At 33.4% G+C, this 21,962-nt stretch overlaps 1 protein-coding gene across 4 annotated transcripts in view; it reads left to right on the top strand.

The window, feature by feature from the left end:
• pitx2 (paired-like homeodomain 2) overlaps positions 1 to 21,697 on the top strand; it is a 98,550-nt gene extending 76,853 nt beyond the window's left edge. Inside the window, exons 1-5 of one of the 4 annotated variants that reach the window (XM_088627241.1) lie at positions 6,546 to 6,660; positions 11,474 to 11,535; positions 11,713 to 11,844; positions 18,791 to 18,990; positions 20,530 to 21,697. In XM_088627241.1, coding sequence (XP_088483367.1) covers positions 11,490 to 11,535; positions 11,713 to 11,844; positions 18,791 to 18,990; positions 20,530 to 21,093 — 942 coding nt within the window. In that variant the 5' untranslated portion in view covers positions 6,546 to 6,660; positions 11,474 to 11,489 and the 3' untranslated portion in view covers positions 21,094 to 21,697. Of the gene's footprint in view, positions 1 to 6,545; positions 6,661 to 8,729; positions 9,038 to 11,473; positions 11,536 to 11,712; positions 11,845 to 17,362; positions 17,915 to 18,790; positions 18,991 to 20,529 lie in introns of those variants that run through there. The other 3 variants (XM_088627239.1, XM_088627242.1, XM_088627240.1) reach the window with 3 other exon arrangements.
• Positions 21,698 to 21,962: the final 265 nt, after the last annotated feature.

The following is a 21,962-nucleotide window of genomic DNA, read 5'->3' as shown; positions in this document are numbered from 1 at the left end:
CATCTTTGTTAGCAAAAAAAAAAAGAAACTCTCCCCAGCTGTTGCATTGCTTAGCCCAAACGTGACGGGAGAGACACAAAAACACTTGTAAGTGACTACTGCACAGGGAACCATCTTGATGCTTCAGGCCACTTTGCAACTTGTGTAGATGAGAACGCACAAGGAAAAGCAAATTAAATAAAATCATACCCCCCGCCCTGGTGTCCTTGCTGCCTATGAATTCTGCTTTGAGAAAGAATGTGGAAGTTTAATTTTGTTGTACTGTACATGAAAACAAAGCAGGTAAAAAAAGAAAATGCGAATCATTAAATGGAATATATAATCTTCTTACGTTCAGAATATTTGAACATTCAATTAACACCTAGCTATTGGATCCAGCAGTTTACTATGCTCATGATAATCTACATTAACTTAAACTAATTAAACTGAACTATTCACTATTTTAGAGCTATGAGTAAACAGAATCAATGGATCCCAACATAAAATGAACATATGGATCCACCATTTTATATTTCGTAAAGAAAATATACAAAAGTGCAATTCTTGAATTCAGCATTAATTAATTCCTAATGAAGTATTTGCAGGGTCTGGATGCACAAAAGCTGAAATTGAAAAAGCTAGCAAATAGAAACTATAATTATTATCTGTGCTGAGGCGTTTATTTTAGAAAAGTGTTGTTTTCTCTCTTGCTCATGGATTACATGTTCTTCATACATTATTAATGAAGTTAAACTACTAGTAGCATGCCAAATGTGCTGCATAGGAGATTTGTGCCTAATCCAGCACAAAACAGGCGCAGTCACATCATGATGAAAAAAAAAGAACAAATGTCAACAGTTTCACACTGGGACTGGATTAGGTAGACCATACTACTGATTTCTTACACAGGGATTAGCTCCCTTTTAGTGCAACGAAGACGGGCCACATGTCTTTGGAGTCCCTTTTATTTCTTATAAATTACCAATACTGTACCTGACAATTTGTAATTGACCCTCACATCAGTGTCTTTTTTGCAAAACCAAAAGTAACAGGTTCCTTCAGGCATGGAAATTCTCCTTAACTAACCAAGACTGCAAATTAGACATGGTTTTAAAATAATGTTCATTCACTCGTTCGTTGTATAAGCGAGAAAAATGGGCCAATGCAGTAATCAATAGTAATTCATTTTCACAGTACAAGTAATGTTCCTCAAGATAATATGTAATGCTTTGACAATCAAATAATACATATTTAACGATACAATCTTTGCTTTTGTAAACAAGCATTTGCACATACAGTAAGTGTTAAGCTAAATTATTATGCTCCCTAAGAAGTAAAATTAAAGTTAAAGCTACATTTAAGTAATTATTTTAAAGCATTTTTAAGTTACACTTTGCCTACTACAGATTTTAACCATTTTTACATAAAATATTAACATCATATATGTATTGCACAGAATGTAAGAAACAGAACTAAACAGACAAATTGTACATAACAGAACATATGTTTTCAGTGACAGGATTTTTCATGCATGTTCTTTAAGCTATAAATAATACAAGTTATTTGCATATGATAGTTTTTACAGGAACCTTCAGGCTTTAGTTACTTTGATATGTGCAAAATATAAAATAAAAAACATTTTTAGAAGTGCCATACAAACATAATAGACTAATATGACATTACATAAACAGAATTATTCAGCTTCAATGATGTATCTCTAAATAATATTTGGAGAACCAATGCCCAAACATTAATTAATGTGTCACATGGAGTTTTTCAAAGATCTGTCTGATGTTTTATAGATTTTTAGGAAAAAGAATGTATATTTTATCTTGAAGTAGAAAACATAAGCCCAGAGCCTTACCATATTGAATACTAATTATGTTACAATAGTTAGCAGAACCTATTACACTATTCAATGTTGCACGATTTCAAAGGAATCAGACCTCTTGCTGGCACTTATTCAAGGTCTTTCCCTTTATGACTTACACTGCTGTGTAACAATTAAATGGAAGCAGATTTAAATTTAACGCAATAGAGCATCTGACTACTGCAGTCTGGGAGTTGAAATGTAGCTTATCTGTTTTACATGATATTGATGAAGGATACATCATGGTCATTTTATTACACCAATTTCATTCTTGGATGATTTCCCCTTCGGCATGTTAGTGGCAGTGTTTTATTGATTGTTCATGCCATTGATTAACAACTGCTGGAGCAATTTATTAGTCCCTTTGCATCTGTGATTAAGATCAAGGTGTTATGTTCACACACAATCAGACACACAGTTATACAGGTTTCCCAGTTATCATGTACCAATGGAAATTCAGATAAATTACACAATTTTGAATAACTCCATTCAGTAAAATGAATTGCTTATGCAGATATAGTTTCAGGAGGCACTTATATTTTGATTTTGTCTGTCCAGATATTATCACTTTTAGGTTATAAAATATGCCATTAATAATACTGACTACAAAGAAGCTAGTTCACTGTTTTTGTACTTCTGTTGTACAGTAATTGTACTTCAGCTGAATGGATAACCCTTTTCCTTCTATATGCAGCAAGAATTACATGAACAGCTCCGTGTATATTTTTTTTAATTGCAATTCAGTCAGTTTGGCTATTTTCATCAACACACTCAAGCAGTTCTCAATAGTAGCACAATGCAACAGACTTGTAATGTTGATATCGTCTGTTTTTGGTTGGAATTGATATAGATTAGGAGCTTGCACATTAGTAGGATTCATTAGTTTTGTGATATTTTATAAATAACTAGACTTGCAGCGGCTCAGGAAAGGGAATTTTCCCTTGATTAAACAGCTTGTAGACTCTTGTTTTGCTTTAATTAGTGTTTGTGAGGTTACTAAAACTGCTTGCTAAACGATTTAGTATATGAATATGCCACAGGAGAGCTGTGTATTGTATGTTTAACTTTGAAACTGCTCTTGGGTTTTCTTTCTTGGGGCAGTATAAATTTATTTTAGGATTCTTCATTGTCCGTATCTGGATTACAACAAAGTTTTTGTTGGGGGGTGGGTATGTTTTTAGTCTAATGCTTCACAATCTCGGTAGCTTAAAGACCAGACATAGTGAAGCTTTTTTAAGAGAACACCTGTATTTCATCATCCTAATAGGTATGTGAAATAAACAATGTAGTCTTAAATACAAGAACAAGTAAAGGTTTATTTCAATTCCATGGCACTCGAAGAAGGCTCCACAGCCGAAACATTCTGTTTCTTTTCTTCTCTTTTCAGCTTGGAATAATAAAACTACTAGCAGAACCAATAAAACTACTAGCAGATAGGTAGACTTCAATAATAAGATTAATTGACTTAAAAACTAAATGTTTCTATTAGAAAGGTGCAAATAACATCTAGTTATTTAACCCTAAGAATAAAGGCTTTATAGTAAGTGTTTTTTTTCTCTTTCTGCATACAGTGCCATAGTATCATTTGCACGTCATTACATACAAGCCACTGAGTGTGTGAACTAAGACAGTAATGTCTTTCTTATGTCATGTTACAGAAAACAAATATTATAATGCAGCTGAGAAATGCCCCATCAGCTTAATGGCTGTTGTTATGTCATATTTACATCAGAACATTTATTCACTTGCAGGGATTTTCTCATTAACACTGTTTATGATTATGCTTGGCAAACAGAAAGACACTGTAAGTCCCGTAGGCAAAGTAATTACAGGCAGGTTTGTATGGCAGCCAATACAGAGATAATGGGCAGTCTCTCAATGCATTAAACTGTAGTGCCAAGGGTTAGACAGCTACACCCACAATAAAGTCCAATTTCCAAGTCATTACTTTCTGTCAAACATATTAACAGTACATAAACTGATTTGCTTAAAGATTTGTGGTTCTTAAACATATTGTAAAATCCAAATTTCATTTTTACAGTCATGCAGTAGAGGTCAATCTTTCTAGGTGAAAATTGCAGACGGTTTGGATTTGTTCAGCCAGCAAGTGTGGTGATCTGATGACAGGCTCTTTGGTAAACATTAAATTGTGAACACAATACAAGACTTGGACTCCCGAAGATAAATTCTGTAAAAGTGGCTATGATCCAGAGAGGGAAAGAGAATAAATGTATGGAGTCACAATGTATATATGCATTTAAGTCTTTGATACTTGGGTGTGGCAATAGCAATGAAAGAATGCACAAATTCATGTCTGACTGGAAAAAATCCAGTTTTTTATTTAAAACAGAGCCTTGAAGAACAAGAACTTATGAAAATGTTACACAGTTTCTATTTTCACCCATTAGTTTTTTTTCGTCAGATCTAACTATCATTTAATTGATTCCTTATGCTCAAAGCTGGATTCAACTTTAATCACTTGAAACTGGAGCATGAAAAATAATTTGTTATGCCAAGCTATTTATCCCACATGTCAGTGAAAATAAACTATTCTGAAAATAGATCTATGCTGCCTTTTGCGATGGCACAGCATTAATAACGTTACCGTTAGATGGAAGTTAAAAATGCTGTACATAGCCAAGAAACGATTTTGTAATGACCCCCACTTTACTCTCATGCTTAATATAGTTATTAAATCATTTACTACCATTTTAATTGATTTTAGGTGAAAGATCCTTTTATTGGGGAACAATATATTTCCCACAGACCATTGTATTTAAAGCAACTAATGTAAACACCCATTAGACAAGTAATTCATACGAAAATAAGTCACCCGCAAAATAAACAACGTCTACAATAATGCACCTCGTTGTATAATACAGAAAGCCATCGAGAAGGTTAGATGCACCTGGGAGATTACTTGAAGTTAGATGTAATACACTTTCATTAAAAATAATATAGACTAGAATAAATTATGTCACTAAATTAAAGCTTGCATATCGTGGTAGTCTTCCAGCTTGCTACTATTATATATATACTATATATATATACTATTTCTGCAATTTCCCTCACGGGATCAATAAAGTATCTATCTTATGCTGCTCATTACACTAAACGTTTGCGTTTAAACTGACCCAATTTTATATAAAATCGTAATAAATAATTGCATAACTTAATTTCAAAACACAAAAACATATTATCCATTCCCCCAGGCTTTATTTCCTTTTTATCGAGCAAAAAAAAACTTCAGGGCAAAATACGCTAGACCTGAAGTTTCTGAAAGTGAAGAATTTAGTTGACCTAATGCCCAAGAAAAAAGAACAGCAGCTCGAAAAGTAAGCCTGATTTTTTATCTTTTAAACCTGCTGTTTTCAGCCGTCTCACTAATACTCTCAAATGCACGATGATCTTATTCTCTATTATGCAATGTAATGTTTCAAACCGTCGATATTTCGACTAATAACTTAAAATGCTTTAAAATGTCGTTAGGATTCTGAAAACGGTTTTGAGCTATCAGATTATCATATTATCATATTTATCATACTATTATATGATAGTAGATTAGCAGCAGCAATAGTAGCAGAACCAGATGATGATGATGATGTTGATGATGATAAATAAGAAGAAAAATAAGGTTTTTGTCTAGAAAAGGAATGGCATCAGCGCTAGCAACGGAATGGAAAGAGGGGGCGGTAGAAACGTAGAAACGTGGAATCTAACCTGGAGAAACGTAAAGGCAGTGCTTGTCATGGACTATTGCTCTGTCTTTCGAGGCATTATGAAGATTAATTCATGAAGTGCCTCTTACAGTTCATTTCATTCACAAAAACAACAATAAGCAACAGATGCGAAGTGCAAACACAAAAGAAAAAAGACGAATATTAACGATACTGAACAATCTATCCATGATGTCTTTACCTCTTGTGCAGGCAGGTAAATGGTTAAGCGTCTATGAAACACGAGAAATACTCCTAGATTACATGAACAATAATTAGAGATGGAAGGGCTTAAGATCTGGCAAAGTGCTTCCATAAAGTGCATCATTTGGCCCTGAGGAAAAGAAAAATCAAGAAAAACGAGCATAAAAATAAAGCATGCGTACTTCACTTGAACACAGAAATGATAGCAAACAATGTTTTTAAAAGAACCTGATTTTAACGAGGGACCGTGAATTGACCTTTATTTTATATTGTACACAAGCATGGTATCAGATACACAGAACTATATATATACAAACTATTTTTTATTACTAATACCAAAGTTATATTTAAATAAAGTCATCGCTTAGCGAAGAAAGTGAAAATATAGGCCCAAAGATGTGTTATGATTGCGTCAACTTCTTAATCACTCTGAAACTCAACACTGAGGTCATTGACGGCCTTTTTTCATAAGTAGGAAATAACAATATTAATATATAGACTTGTTAAAATATATATATTAAGAAATAAAGAAAAATCTGGAAGAGATTTCATGACTAACACAATGGAGATAAAGTTTAAAACCTGGCAAACTTTGCTACTGTCAGCAGTTGAATTTGTGCAAAGTGGTTGATGTGGTAATTAAGAATTTGGTGAGAGCTTGGTCAGGTCACCTCCTTTCTCAGATCAGAGCACCATCAGAAATTCTTTCAAGTGTCCTTCTGCGTCGCCAAAGATGACAACAGCAAATCGATAAGTGCCTGAAATGAAAGAAGCTGCTGGCTAGCCCCCGAGGCAAAAGATTTCATAGCTCCAGCCTTTTCTGAACTTCTAACATTCCTTTGCACCTTCTTTGTGAGAAAAGAAGCCTTTCATTCTATTCTCCTGATGAAGGTAAGTGTGCCGTTAGTGTAACAACATGCTTCCAAGATGCTCTCGTTTCTTTTAGATATGACTAGACAAGTCTTTGAGGCTAAGCACAGTGTGCAGTGATTCACAATACGCTTATGTGCAGAGAAGCGGTGCTCTTTTTAATATTTTTATATATTTTAGCAAATGTACAAGGGTTGTTTTAGGTATGATGTAAGTGATCTAGAGTGTGTGTATATACAACTCTGTTAAACATAAAATAGACAACGGTAGCGTGAGCAGTACTTGTTTATGCCGCTTCAGTTCGTCTGTGTAAACAGAGGGCGTATGTAGAACAAAAATTTAACCTGTTTATCAATCATCCGCTTTTCAGATTTGCTAATGAGTCCAGCTGTGATCGAGCATATATGGCTGTTGCGCGGATGAAAATAGGAAACCTTCCGAAATTATTATTCATACATGTAGAGGCAATCTTATTAAGATAAAAAGTTAATCACCTAGAAGCTGAGATTAACATTAACTAGGGTGTTTGTAGGGGTAGGCTAGTTATAATACCAGAAGATAAAATACCGTCGGTAGATAAATTTACATCTTTACGCTTATAAAGGTATGCTGTAAACAATCGAATCTATTTCTAACCTGCTTCTGTCTGCGCAGATTCTGATAATATAACAATAAATCAATTATCCACGAAATGCCGATAGATATTATTACATTTATTAAAATATTTTCAAGATTAGAAGTTAATTGTTTTGAAACGCGAATGCCACCCTGTTCTATGTTGTTGAACATCAAATTTTAAATATATATGTCTAAAATGTAAATATAAATATCTACAATAAAGACATTATGCCTATATGTAATTATGTCTAGAAAAAATATATGTGTGTGTATGTGCGAGCGTTCAATGATTCCCATCTCCCTGCCTGGTGTAAAAAGTCCCCTGTGATTGTGTGCATTAATTAGTTGTTTAATGGGAGTATGACTGAAAATGTAAAAGAAGGATTAAGAGCGTGAAACGTACGTCCAGCTCATTTGGCTCACTCGAGATGCGAATGAAAATCACTCTGTATCTTATGTTTCTTTACAGCACATTTGCATTTCCTACCAGCTGCTCACTTCAGCTGCACAAACTATCTAATTTAATACATTTTCCAGAGAAGACAAAGAGTTCCCTTATAATTTAATATGTTATATCTTGAAATAAATCAAGATATTATTTTAGTCATAGTAGAACAAATGCCAAATTGCAATAAATATAAAGTAATAAAATATAATTTAACTAGTGATGCAACTTTTCATTTTTGTTCGTTTTTTTAAACCATATTTTAACACATAAACTAAAATGACTTTAAAACACGATCAAGTGTTTTATGAAGTAAGTTGATTAAAATCTGTTCTGAGATAGGTATAATTATATAATAATAATATGTTCACCAGTCCTGTAGGAAATGTACATTTGAGGCCAGTAATTTTGAGGCCAGCATTTCTACACACTTGTGAAGAAATTTACAAAAAGGTATTGTCTTTATTTCGAATAACGCTCGAAGTGTAAATTTTGTAAAGGAAAACTTGTTATAAAGTAATGGAGAGAAACACGGTCCTAAAATCCCCCCCAACATATTAAAACACTGCTATGGATCAAATCTAAGACAAATGATCAGTGCAATAATCTAAAAACCTCTATTGTGGTTTCTGCTGTTAAAAAAGTATGGTAGACTAATCTTGAATGAAAATTCTTGTTGAAATTCACACTTCAAAGATTATGGAAAGCGTTAATAGCACGTTACTCTCATTAATTTAAACATGGAAACTGGTGCTATATCTATATTAAGCCTATGAATTTAATTTGTAAATGGGCAGACAAAAATGAATGAAATATCAAAAATGTTATATATTATTTATATTGCTATATTGTATAACGACCTATATAGATGAACATTTTTTATGATTCAGTGTAGCCAGGCTATAATAATACTATATCTCACATCCCCCACACACCCATACGCACATACTTTGAGGGGGAAGAAAAAAACGTGCGTCGCTAGAGTGTGCTCTGGTGAAAAAAAGTTGTAGCTGAAGACATTCTTAAAGGGATGAGAATGACCTGATGATGTGACTTCGGCTCTGCCAGGTTCACTTTAATTCCGTTGTAACTAGAGGGCTGTTAGAATCTCACTTGACGTCACGACTTTTCTCAGAGTCGAGTAAGACTGAGAGCTACGAGGAGCGCACCACAACATTTAATCTGGGACCCGAACGAAAAGTTTATTCCGGTAATTGCGGATGTATGACTTTGATTCAGTTTTATCTCCGGGGCAATTAAAGGGTGTCGTTTTGGATTTTTAAGCAGTCAACCCGAATAAAACTCGCCAAAAAAGAAGCTGCATAGCTATTCCTGGTAAGTGAAGAGGCCATCCTTCCTGCTATGTGAGACAATGCAAGTCAAGGAATTCGTTCCACTTTTAAAAAGCTTCTCCATGTATGATTTGTAATTGTGATCTCCGTTTTCGTCACTGTTTAAGTTTCAAAAAGAAAATGATACGTGATTTATTGAAATGTTTCACCTTACAAGTTTTTGATGATAATGATGTATTTTATGTATTAGAGTAAAAAGAGGATGCGACTTTATGATGCCATTCCCGAGTAATTCCCAGTTCTCCTGCAAACTGCAAACCTTCAATGTTAATAATAATAATAATAATAATAATAATAATAATAATAATAATAATAATAATAATAATAATAATAATAATAATAATAATAAATAATAATAATAATAATAATATGCATTTCGAAACTGTTACTAACATTATCCTTGCACACCTGTGCAGCTGAACAGCGAAAAGACAATTCCTAATACAAGGAATTGTACATGGCCAATAAAGTGATCTTAAAATAGTTTTTATTATTACTATTTCATGAAAATCTAATAATGCGACTTAAAGGCCTTTGTAATATAAATGTTACGCATCGTCGTTTTTTTAAAAAAAACGATATGACAAGTAAACAAAGTTTTTTATCTGCATTTTATATTTAAATTATTTTTGTTTTAATTAAACTTATATTTACTGCAATATTCTGTATACAATTATTAATTGATATCACTCTTTGTATTATGACTGTGAACCTCTTAATTGACTTTAGGAATTCCTCCACGATTGGTCCAAATTGTTATGCATACAGTAACTAAAAAATGGTTAACCAGCTATCATTTGTTTAGTTCTACCACGGAATTCCCTGTTTTCTTAAAGAAAATCATGAAATTGATTAAATCTATTTGAGCATTTCCTCATTCTTATTTTTCTTATTAAAATCATACATATGTAGATACGAATGTTTTGTCAGGTTATTATTATAAGTTGCTAATATAACTAATTTCCATCGTTATAAAACATACTACATGACTTGGTGCCATGACATACTCCATTATTTACTTGGACGTCCTAAATCAAATTATGTAAATATTAAATGTTTTTAAAAGTTGAACAACCTAAACCGTATGGGGTCATAACTTTAAACAATATAAAAAGGAACAAAAATATCAGACTTGCAGCAAATGTAAACTGCCTGTTCTTTAATGTTACACTGTGTTCTGAAGGCCTATCAGGCTGTTAAATATAATCATAAGACGTATCTGAACATCATCATTAAGTGCGTTTATTTAAATCTGTTACTACTGTTTTTGTTAGGTTTTATAGTTATATGGTAAATGTGTTGTATGTAAGAAGAAAAAAAAACGAAAATGAAAAGTTCTTCCAAAGGGAGTGTCAAGTAATATGAATGCACAAAATCGTTTGAAATGATTTGGAATGATCCTTCTTTTTCCATTACAGTACTTGGAGCAATGGACCTTTAGGTTAATCTTCAGGAGATATGATACACAATATTGGTGATGGGATAACATGACGCTCTAAAAATCGTATGTAACCTAATAGTAAACACAGAAGGATCTACCGGAATAAAGAAGATAGCAGATTCGTACAATGCAGGCACATTAAAAAGAAAAGGAGAGAAAAAAACGATTAACAGCATGATAACATGCAAATTTCTATTTTAAATTATCATAAGTAAACAGTGGAAGCCTGGACTAATAAAATCCCATCTGTGTTACTTCATATCGAGTTAGTATAGAGCTGTGATAATGAATTTTGTAATATCCCACCGACAGACATCTCAATCAGACACTAATCCTGTGATTTTACTGCAGAATCACTAAACTCGTATCAGCCAAAATGCTGATCTTTGGCATAAACACTGGTCCAAGCCACTGCGCCGTATTAAGCTACCATACTGCACAGCACATATATCACTGACATGAAATGTTGACAATGGTAAACTGACTACCATTTAAGGGATTTAAGAAGAATCACAAAATTAAAAAAGGACATCCACAGAACACGGTCATTTTAGTTGGACTACTACTAGATGCAATGTAAAACGTTTTATATCTTTTTTATATTTATTTAATTTCACTAAAATTCACTAAAAGAGCTCAGAAAAGTGTTTCTGATACACAGTCTTACTGTGCATAACAGATGTAATGTATTTTATCAGCAAATATCTGCTGTTGAGTTTAAAATCTGTGGGAGAGTTTTTTTTTTCGTATGCACAAACTGTTTCGAAATACATTTCCAGAGATCATCATTATATATTCATTAAAATGTTTTGTTTGCATTTAAACAAAATAACTTTCTTGACCAAAATTGATCGTTCTGGTTTTCAATAAACAATAAATGTTTTTATAAGTCTTCTATAATAATATTACAAATGCAAAACATTAATAAATACAGTTCACTTATGCCACACTCAACGCTTTTAACACACTCTTTTTCAGAAGCCATAACGAAAAAATGGATTCGCATTGCAGGAAGCTCGTCCCCACTTGTGCCCAGCTAGGTAAGTATAGGCCCAGTTAAAAGCATTCTTGATTTCGTATTAGAATTTTTTTGTGGTATTGAGATTACGTATATAAAAGGTATTATTTGTACAAAAAAGTGTATTATTTTTGTTAAAAGGTGCACTGCTCTTCTTATTATTTACTGTCATTGATATTTCTGTCCTCCAACTCCACAGGAGTGCAGTCTGCAGTGCAAAATTTATTTGCAAAAGACACTGATATGAAGAAACCAGAAATACTATCCACTGAAGCATCAAACAGCAAAAAAGACAGCAAATTGTTTACTAGACAGCACCAAGTTTTAAACGGTAGGAAAACTGAATCTTAGCAGTTGCTGCTCAGTCTAAGAGAAATGTCTATGTATGTGTAAATAAAATGTTCGTATTATGAAGCTACTACAAACTGCAAACTTTTCATCTGAAGTTAGGGGGTATACTTAATACGTTTAAAATTGTATTACAATGACCCCTACTGGTAGGAAACAGAGATGCATGCTTACCCCCTGATAGTATCTTTGTAGCAGAACTTCTCCTGTATACTGATTATTTTTCATTTTCTAAGTGCATTTAAATGCATTCAAAAAGATGGGTGCTTTTGTAATCATTTTCTAGATGCAGAGATACATCTATTTGATTATATCAGTTAATTGTTACTTTGGAATACTTTTGATTCAATCTTTATCGAGATTTTGGATCCTTCAACCACATTCAGTTTGCTTGCAATTTATTTGATGGATTTTATTATTTAATAAGACAATTTAGGAACGTAGCCTTATGTCGAATGCAAAGCGCCTAAACATACAAAGATGTAAATAAACGAATAAGTAAAATAAGTCTTATTTTCAGAGCGCGGCAATTCATTAAAAACAAGAAAATTATATGCAACGTTTGAAACTATATATGTAATCATATTTCAGACTACGTTTTAACCTAAACTATACCTGGAAACAAAATGAGAAAGAAATAAAAGGATATGTATAAAAGGGGCAATTTAAATTTAAATTTGAAGAATACTACTGGCAATTCATAGACACGAAAATCAAATGAAAACGCTTCTGAATATATTTATCCTTTAGGAGTCACGGAGCGTAGATGCGTACTTTCTGCAAAGGAAATCAAATCTGTAATAATAATACGGAAAAGAAGACGTCTAATGTTTTTTTTAGGTCTTTGGTGTAATCGGACTTCCTGTCCCACTTAACATGTTTTGTTTTCTAATACTGTACATTACGTTTCTGCAAAACTTTTCAAAAGACCTATCTGATGTCTTCTTTCCGAAAACTAAACAGAATACTGGTCAGAATACTAGAAGAAACACTCTCTAGAGTCATGACGTTCGTTCAGCAGGCACTCGCAACACATGGATATGTTTTATTATGTCAAATTGAATTTGATTTTAGAAGTCATACAATTTTGCAAATGTAGATTTCTTAAAGTTTATTGATGCTTTCACGCAAATATTCATCAGCCTTTAATCTTTGGTTTGCTGAAGATCATGGAGCTGTGTGAACACCAGAAGATGGAAACTTTCGGGGTTTTTTTTCTGTTTAAGCAGAATTCTCCTGTAATCTTAACAGAACGAAATGTTTACCTTCAAGATTGTTTCGAAATGTTCGAAAATCTTTAATGGAAGATAGGCAGATTAAATAATGTCCTCCTATGAACCAGGAACAAAACAAACATCCGAGTATAGAAAAACCTAAGTGAGTTGCTTGCTTATTGTCGATCTATTTTCCACCGCGTGTATAATATATGCAGCAGTTGTTAGATTGACTCCAGGGAAAACTAAATGTATAATGAAAGCTTATTCGTGAGGAGGCATATACTAATGGAACAATTTGATGTCTTCTTAATCCTATGTAAAAAGCTTTGTCGTCTTCCTAATATTGACTGAATGGGTAATTAATGGCTCTTCATCGTGGAGAATACCCAGTAATCCAGAATAGAGAAAGAAATCAAACTAAAGGCAAAATAAAAAGGGTAAGGTCCAGGATTGCTCGGATGTATTGCGATTTCCCGAATCAGCACGTTTCCTCTGATTCGTCATTCAGTCGCTTGTCACCTTTACATACCTGACTTTTTATTGTTCGGCTATATATATAACACTGTGTCATTTTCATAGTTAAAAAAGTGTTTTTATCCTTTCGCAACATACATTTCTCTTAGACATTCAGAAGTTGAAGCAAATTCAGTATTGATGTTGTCAGCTGACTGTCTTTTAAAGAAAAATTCACAAGGGAAATAAAAGCTCCATCTTAGATTATAGGTGGGTATTTTTGGATTTATGCGATTTACACGATTTACAGTAACCATGACAACTAATGCTGTGTTAGCTGTCCCAGTGCTAGAGAAACAACTGGTAGAGTTTTAATCCAACTAAACGGGTGGCTGTTTCCCTTAGATGATACACTCAGTAAATAGTTTTTGAAAAAGAGATTTATAATTTCTTATAGAACTTGACAGATGTACAGCTGCGACAAGAACTAACCAAGTAACTAAAATTACGGTCTCGAGATGTCAGAAATGCGTCTTCAAAAATGTGAATATTTAATGATTTGTCATTTTCAAGTTTTTTTGTGTGTGAAATGTATACCTACGAATTTACAGTACAGTACAGTAAATTAAGGAATTTTAATTTAGCTGTTTTTAAACAAGTACTAATATATTCAATAATTTATTCTATCAATTTACACCCACCCTCTAAAAATGAAAGATTCAGCAAAACGAGTTTCCTTTCTTTTCCTTTAATGTGTAAAATTAGATTAAAGAAAAAATCATTTCCTTCCAATATTCCTCTATAATATAGTACACCTGTACCTGTACTCACATAGCACAATTTGTGACATAACTATTGCATTAAAATCGACGGCATATAACAAAACAAAAAATATTATTTTACTTATATTTATATTATTAAAATATTTATTTAAATACATAGTGCTGTTTTTTTTTGTTCACATAGATTTTATTCATTTAGGTCATCAGTTCTCTGAGCTACAACAATTAAAAATGACAAATTATGAAGAGTTACCATAGTGTGAGTTTCGGATTGACTTGAACAGAAGAAAAAAATGATTGGAGTAGTAATGGAAAAACATAGATAAATAAATGTGTAGTGATACCAGGCGGGATTTTATGATCTCTCTCTCCCCCGTATCTCTATCCCAGAAGACTGCAAATGAGGTGTATATCAAGGGTTTCTGCGGGATTAGCTCAATGGCGTATTAGTTACCATATGTTTGAGGACATGCGTATAAAATTGCGCAGCAGTTTACAACGCTAAAATAAAGGCAGCGGAGGTATGGGGACTGGTTCTATTACAAAGACCTAAAGGGAGAAATTGGGAAAATCTTAATGAAGTGATGCAGATGTCAGATTTAGCATTTCAAAAAAGTATTAGATCACCTATACAGTATGTGGAAAGGCTATGCAGCCTAAGTTAAAAAATAAACTTAACATTGAAGGTATATGTAAAATCTAAATACAAAATTAAAAATGCGAAATTCAAAGCTATGCGGGCTTTGCTGCATGATTCTGAATTCCTATGTGGTCCTTAACACATAAGTGAAAAGCTCAGCAGGAATATACTATTTTCACTTTTTAATTGTTTGATTTTTTTTATTTATCCATACTTTTCTACAAACTCGGAGCTAAAACAATAAATATAGCCTATTTATTTAAACATTTTAATTGACTGTTCAACATCCTATGCTGTTTAGTAATATCATAACAATTGCTAAGGGCATATTCTAAACAAATTCTTCTTTGCTATCAATAAGAATAAGAATAAGAATAAGAATAATTTGACAATGCCCTATAAGAATTTTTTTTTTGTTTGGTTGTAAAGCTTATCTTAATATACATTGTTACATTCTTGTGCTATTTTTGAATTTCGGGCTTAAGTTGTGTAGTAGACCTATATGAATCTACAGCAAATAGTGATTTTTAAAGGCCGTAAATTATGGTCATGAGGTGAAAAAAGGTGCCACTCTTAACCAGTCTATAAAAAGTACACCAGTCTATAAAAAAGTAGGTAGTAGCAATTCAAGTAGTGGTGATAGTATTGTAAAATATAATCACTTAAAGCCAGCTCAGTGCGCTGGATTCTCTTGACTTATAGGTCAACTCCTAAAATGTTAGAAAGGAAATATTTACTTTGCGTTTATGCTTTATGATCTTGAGGGAATTACAGCAAATTCAATGAGAAAAAATGCTAAAACTCCTTTAAACCCCCTGTTTAAAAGACTTAAGCAAATGAGAGTCTTATCAGATTAGAAAGCACTACAAATATAAGAGCATTGTCTCCATCGAAACGCTGTGGGGTCTGAGGGGGAGATTCTCTGCCAAATCTCAGGGATAAAATACGTAATTTAAACACCAGATAATGAGTAGGATCTGAATTAATTAAAGTTGTTAAGTTTTGAATTTCTAAATTTTGGACAATCACAGTTCAAAACCAAGGTAAGTCATGTTAGATATATCTGTCAAATCACAGAACAGAACACAGATACGTGACGGACTTTTTACGTTTAAAATAAACTTTATTATTCATTTCTGTTAATCCATCAAATACAATTTTGCTAAGCAAGACGAAAATACACCTTCACGGTCAATTCAATGTAACAGATACGTTAGATGAAAGATTAATGCAAAGCAATCAAGCAGGAAAATAAGAATTCTCAAGTATAAAAACGTCTAACCACGAAAAAGTGAAAAAGACCACAGAAAGACACACGAACTGTGCATTTGTATTCTTGTAAATATTTACAACTCAAGATGCGACGCCATTAGAACGAAGAGCACTAAGAAAGGACAGTGACAAATACAGCACATTGGAAATGAGCAACATTTTGTTCTCCACAAATTACCTTGAAAAAGCTTCTATCAGAAAGATCTATTAAGGGTATTAGCATCTTTATCATTACAATACTATGAGTTTTAGTATTATTGAATGGCTAAGCATTTTAAAATAAGTAGATCCTTTTATATTTTGATATCTGTGTTGTTGTTAAATGTAATTAGATGTACGCCTATATCGCCCTGTTGTTTAAAAAATAACACAATGACGTATAATATGTATAAAATCCAAAGGCTGCAGGTATCTCAGTTAATCTGTCCTTCTGTCCCAGACTGTACTGGTTCTGTCATCTTAATAAACCTTAAGATTAACTTTTTCAGACCCTAAAAATAGTTATTTTAGGTAAGTCTGCATCACCCACTGTAACATCTTGACTGAAATAAAACCTCTAATAGACACGATTTCAATTTTACATTCAGATACAAACTGCTGAGCTTTGTATATAGATTAGTTTGAAGAACATCCCTTTTCAGTTTTTTGAAAAACAAATAGCAATCATATGTGATTGCTATGAATATTTGCATTGCATATTGACAGCGGTTTAAGAGCATATATTTCCTATGCTAAATGACAGTAGAGAATAAAGTTACATTTCTCCGTTTTATATAGGTCTGTTTTTCGTTTTGTTACCATGAGATAATACATAATAAGCTACAATTCCAACAGTTATATGATTGATGCTTACTACTTCTATAATTTCTGAAGTTTTTCAACATGAAACAAAAATTGAAGATTCTCCAAAGGGGCTTTCAGTTGCATTGTGGGAAGTGTATATTCTCTGCCTACACATGTCTATTAGGCTTGTATTAGAGACAAAATAAGCTCAGCCCTATTGAAAGTCATTGGCAACTGGCTGTCGTTATCCCCCGAGTTCCCGCTCACCGGTTGGCTGGAAGATGAGTCTTTTCTGAATTTGACAGTCTGTCAAAGAGTGGGAGGCCTTTAGTGACGTCAAAGCCTAGAAAAGTGGCTCCGATCAACTGAAGGGGAACTGGGAACAGCTGAAATGAACAGCGCATTAGTGTGTGCCTGTGGATTTTATATCATCTACCTGTCCCTGTCACTCTGACACTACTGCCACTAACAGTGTCAGCCAGGATATTTTTATTTGCCTCAGCTCCCTCCAAAAATCTTTATTTCCTTCTGATACTGATAATACTGGTAGGGCTTTATTTTAAGACATCTTAAGCCGTTTAAGTAGAGCTGTTCAAGTTATTTATTGGAGGGGCTGCACCGCGTAAATCTTGATACCACAGATTTTCTCCTTTTCTTCCCGTCGGACGCTTTGGTGGCGCTAAGGAACTTAATCTGTTTGAAACACCGAATCTTTCTCTCGCCTATCGATGAACTCTATGAAGGATCCATTGAATTTGGACCATCTATCCGGGAATAAACTCATTTCTCCACACCAAACAACATTAACTATGGCTTCTAGTCTGCAACCTTTGCAGCGCTCTGTAGAATCCAAACACCGACTGGAGGTACACACTGTGTCAGACACCTCCAGTCCGGAATCTGTAGGTAAGATTTTGCGTTAGACTGTTTTCTGTTGTTGTTTTCCAAATGGAAGTTGAGTGCTGCATCTTTCTGCTGGTTTAAAATAGACGCCTCCTAGCGCCTTAACCTTTTCTGATTGAAGACTGAGGAAGTAGTTTGTCTTTTGTGCTTCAGTTCAGAAGTGGGTCAGGCGCTTTAAATGTTTGTTAGTCTCGGTTGTATCTATTTTAATAAAATAAGTATATGCATTTTATAAAGATCACTTTTCATTTGATGATAATGGTTGTGTAAAAAAACCTTGATTCTATTAGAAAACTATTTGTTTTTCATCACTATTTTGTTAAATACTATTGAACAGTTTACTTTAAACATTTCACATCTTAGATATTTTGTCGCACACAAACGCGTAATGCATTTGCGTTCTTTTCTATGTCCATGATGCAGTGAGTAATTGTTTAACTTTAAGACATTTGTTTCAATGACAGTGACCGTTCTGAACATTATTTTAAACAAGCCCAAGAAAAATGGTAATGATTGACAGGAACAATAATATCACAAAAAGTGTGCATATAATGAATACACGTATCGCTTCCGTTTTCGTGTACAAATCAAGAAAATTCCATTAAAATCATTAGGTGAAAAAAAAACACTGTGGTCCTATTTCATTTAATTTTGTCTTGATAACTTTTCTTCTCACGATTAAAGACTGCCTTCTCCTTTCTTTTCTCCTTACAGTCAATTTACATTTTGTTAGTTTGTAGTAAGGTTTTATGAATGAATGAAAAATGGTAGTTAATTCACCACTTACAAATTCGATTTCAGTCGTGGTTGTTATTATTATTATTATTATTATTATTATTATTATTATTATTATTATTATTATTATTATTATTATTACAGATAAAGAAAAAAGCCAGAGTAAAAACGATGACGCTTCGGATGATCCTTCAAAAAAGAAAAGACAGAGACGGCAGAGGACTCATTTTACTAGTCAGCAGCTACAAGAACTGGAGGCCACGTTTCAGCGAAATCGGTATCCAGATATGTCAACCAGAGAGGAAATCGCTGTCTGGACCAATCTCACAGAAGCACGAGTCAGGGTACGTGAAACAAAAGGATATTAAACATTCTAATCTGGTTTCATTTAAAAGCATCTCATTTGCTGTGAGGTTCTGGTTCTTGGAAACAGCGAATTTAATTTTTCAGTGTATGACTTAACTAGTAAATGTATGTTAATTTATGTTTTTTTGCATCTTGAATTAAAACGTAAGGAATAAACAGATCTAATAAACAGATTCGAATGTTTATTTGTCCTTTTATTTACAAAAGTTGTAGAATCTATAGTTAGGAAACAGTTACAATGTTATGTTCCGCTTCATTTTTTTTCAATTATACGTATCATATATATTGTATGCTTAAAATACCAATTCTCTATTTATCGATATGACATCGATTAATTAAATTTATAAGTTTTATTTACGACTTGTATTGTTCAGCTGTGTACTATAAATTTTAGGGCATACTTCTGAATGGAATTGTCACGAAGCTTATACAATTTATTGTAAGAATTTACAGTTGATTTTTAGAGTAATTGCTTGACATGAAAGACATATGTATATACTTGTACACACACAGAATTGCGGAATACATGTAATTAAAAACAAACTGTCTAATAAAAAATGAAAATGAAAAGTCAAAATTTTACACAGCAACGTATAGTCATGGTTTTATCGAAATGCACAATAGATTAAATTTACTAAATTACTTTGAGGATTAATCATGCAATTCATGCAGAATTATATACTATGTATAATATGCTATATATATGATGATCAAGGGCCAGACTTAATTTGAAATACCGTTTATGACTCGGTGACTGATTTGAATTTTGTTATCAGTTAACAGTGACGCAGGTACAATGGTTTTATTTTGTGACTATCGGCGTTTAAAGTAGCCTATCTTTCAAGCTAACATGAATGTCTCGGGCAACAAAGGAATACACATCCTGAGAACCCGCAGGACGATATCCAAGTGACAGTTCAGACAGAAGGATGTGTATTCGCATTCCTGTAGAACGAAATGAGATTGTTTCTTGGACGGGATAAGACGCGTAATTAGAACCCCATAAACGCCTTGGAAACTAACAAAACTAGCTGCGAAGAACACCATAGGGTTTGTTTTAGAATGGTACTAATAAATAAAATTAAAACAAGGTGAAAATGACTGTCCTGGCTTTTTGTTATGGGGATAAACCTTATAATGGACGTCTTCAATATATAATATTACAATAAACGTTTTCTCTCTGTATATAGTATATGCATGTCTAAATTGAAATTTGTTTTGTGGTTTATTTAGGAGGTACAATTTCATTAATACAAAGCATATACATATAATGGTGCACTGCTTTTCACTAAACATGTTTGCATGCTCTAATTAATTAATTAAGCTCTCAATGAAAATGATTATTCGTTAAACCTTGTTTAGAAAAAAAACATATTTCATGTGATTGAGGCCAACTGAAAAGCGAATACGTTTTTAAGCTCATATTTATTAATGCGTTTGGATTTAACAATCATTTAATTAAATCAACGAAGTTGTAAGATTTGTTATTAATTGATAACTTAATTTAATTTATTCAGGTATGGTTCAAGAACCGACGGGCAAAGTGGAGAAAAAGGGAAAGAAACCAACAAGCGGAACTTTGCAAGAACGGCTTTGGTCCTCAGTTCAACGGACTGATGCAGCCCTATGATGACATGTACCCCAGCTACACATATAATAACTGGGCCGCCAAGGGTCTCACGTCGGCTTCCCTCTCTACCAAAAGTTTTCCTTTCTTCAATTCCATGAATGTCAATCCGCTTTCTTCTCAGACTATGTTCTCTCCACCGAACTCCATCTCTTCCATGAGCATGTCCTCCAGCATGGTGCCCTCCGCTGTTACTGGCGTGCCTGGCTCCGGTCTCAACAGTCTCAATAACTTGAACAACCTCAGCAACCCCTCTCTGAATTCTGGAGTTCCAACCCCGGCTTGCCCTTACGCCCCTCCAACCCCTCCTTATGTGTACAGGGACACTTGTAACTCCAGTTTGGCCAGCCTGAGACTTAAAGCTAAGCAGCATTCAAGTTTCGGATACGCCAGTGTTCAGAATCCAGCTTCTAATCTGAGTGCTTGCCAATACGCTGTGGATAGACCAGTGTAAAACTAGAAGAATTCCCAGACCGAATGATGAGAACGAAAGACTCTACAAAATGACTTTTTTTTCTTTTAAAATGGCACTACAGACTAAACCACTCAGATGGGCTAAAGCCGCAATGGAGTTTCTAATTTAATTGGAACTAATTAGGCATTCTCCATTAAGTATGTTTGTTCCTCGAGTGTGAGTACAGAATTCGACTGGATACTTTATTTTATAAACTTGTTATTTTAAAGATTAGAGTTTTGGACAGTAAGTGATTGAAAGGATGTACATATATCGAAATGTCAAAATAATTTTATAAAAGCTAATGCTATCTTAACAATGTTTTCAAAGTTCAGTTAAACAGAGCATGTGGACAACGTAAAGGAATAATGTTTTGCTTGCAAATAAGGGAATGTATATACTAAATGCACCAGTTGTATGTTTCTAACATATTATAATAATATTAAATGTCTGTGTGACTATCGGTTTTAGAGTAGCAACCCTGGTTATAAAACGCAACCCAATGTTCCTGCGAAATAGAATTTTGCCTTGTGTATAATATTTGGTACCGATTTTTGTTTCGTTTTTGAACACCAAAAATAATAAAATATTGTGTTTTATTTAATGGGAGTAAATCTATTGTAAAGTTATTATTCTTTACGCTGTTGTTTGAATTATTTTAACATTTACAGCAGTACGCTAATGCTCTGTAACTGGAATCTCAGCCTTAACAGGTAACAAGTGAAACTACGCCGAAACGTGCTTTAATTCCGAACTCCAGCTCCGAACTAAAAAAGCTGGGCTTTTTAAAAATAGGCTGTGAGGGCGAAGAATGTCATTGCTTTTAATTATAAGAGTAATACTATATCTTACTTCAAGATATACTGCTT

This window comes from Lepisosteus platostomus, chromosome 1 (assembly GCF_059453375.1).
Source record: "Lepisosteus platostomus isolate fLepPlt1 chromosome 1, fLepPlt1.hap1, whole genome shotgun sequence".
In the NCBI taxonomy this organism is placed as follows: domain Eukaryota; kingdom Metazoa; phylum Chordata; class Actinopteri; order Semionotiformes; family Lepisosteidae; genus Lepisosteus; species Lepisosteus platostomus.
This window is presented reverse-complemented; position numbering and strand designations above follow the sequence as displayed.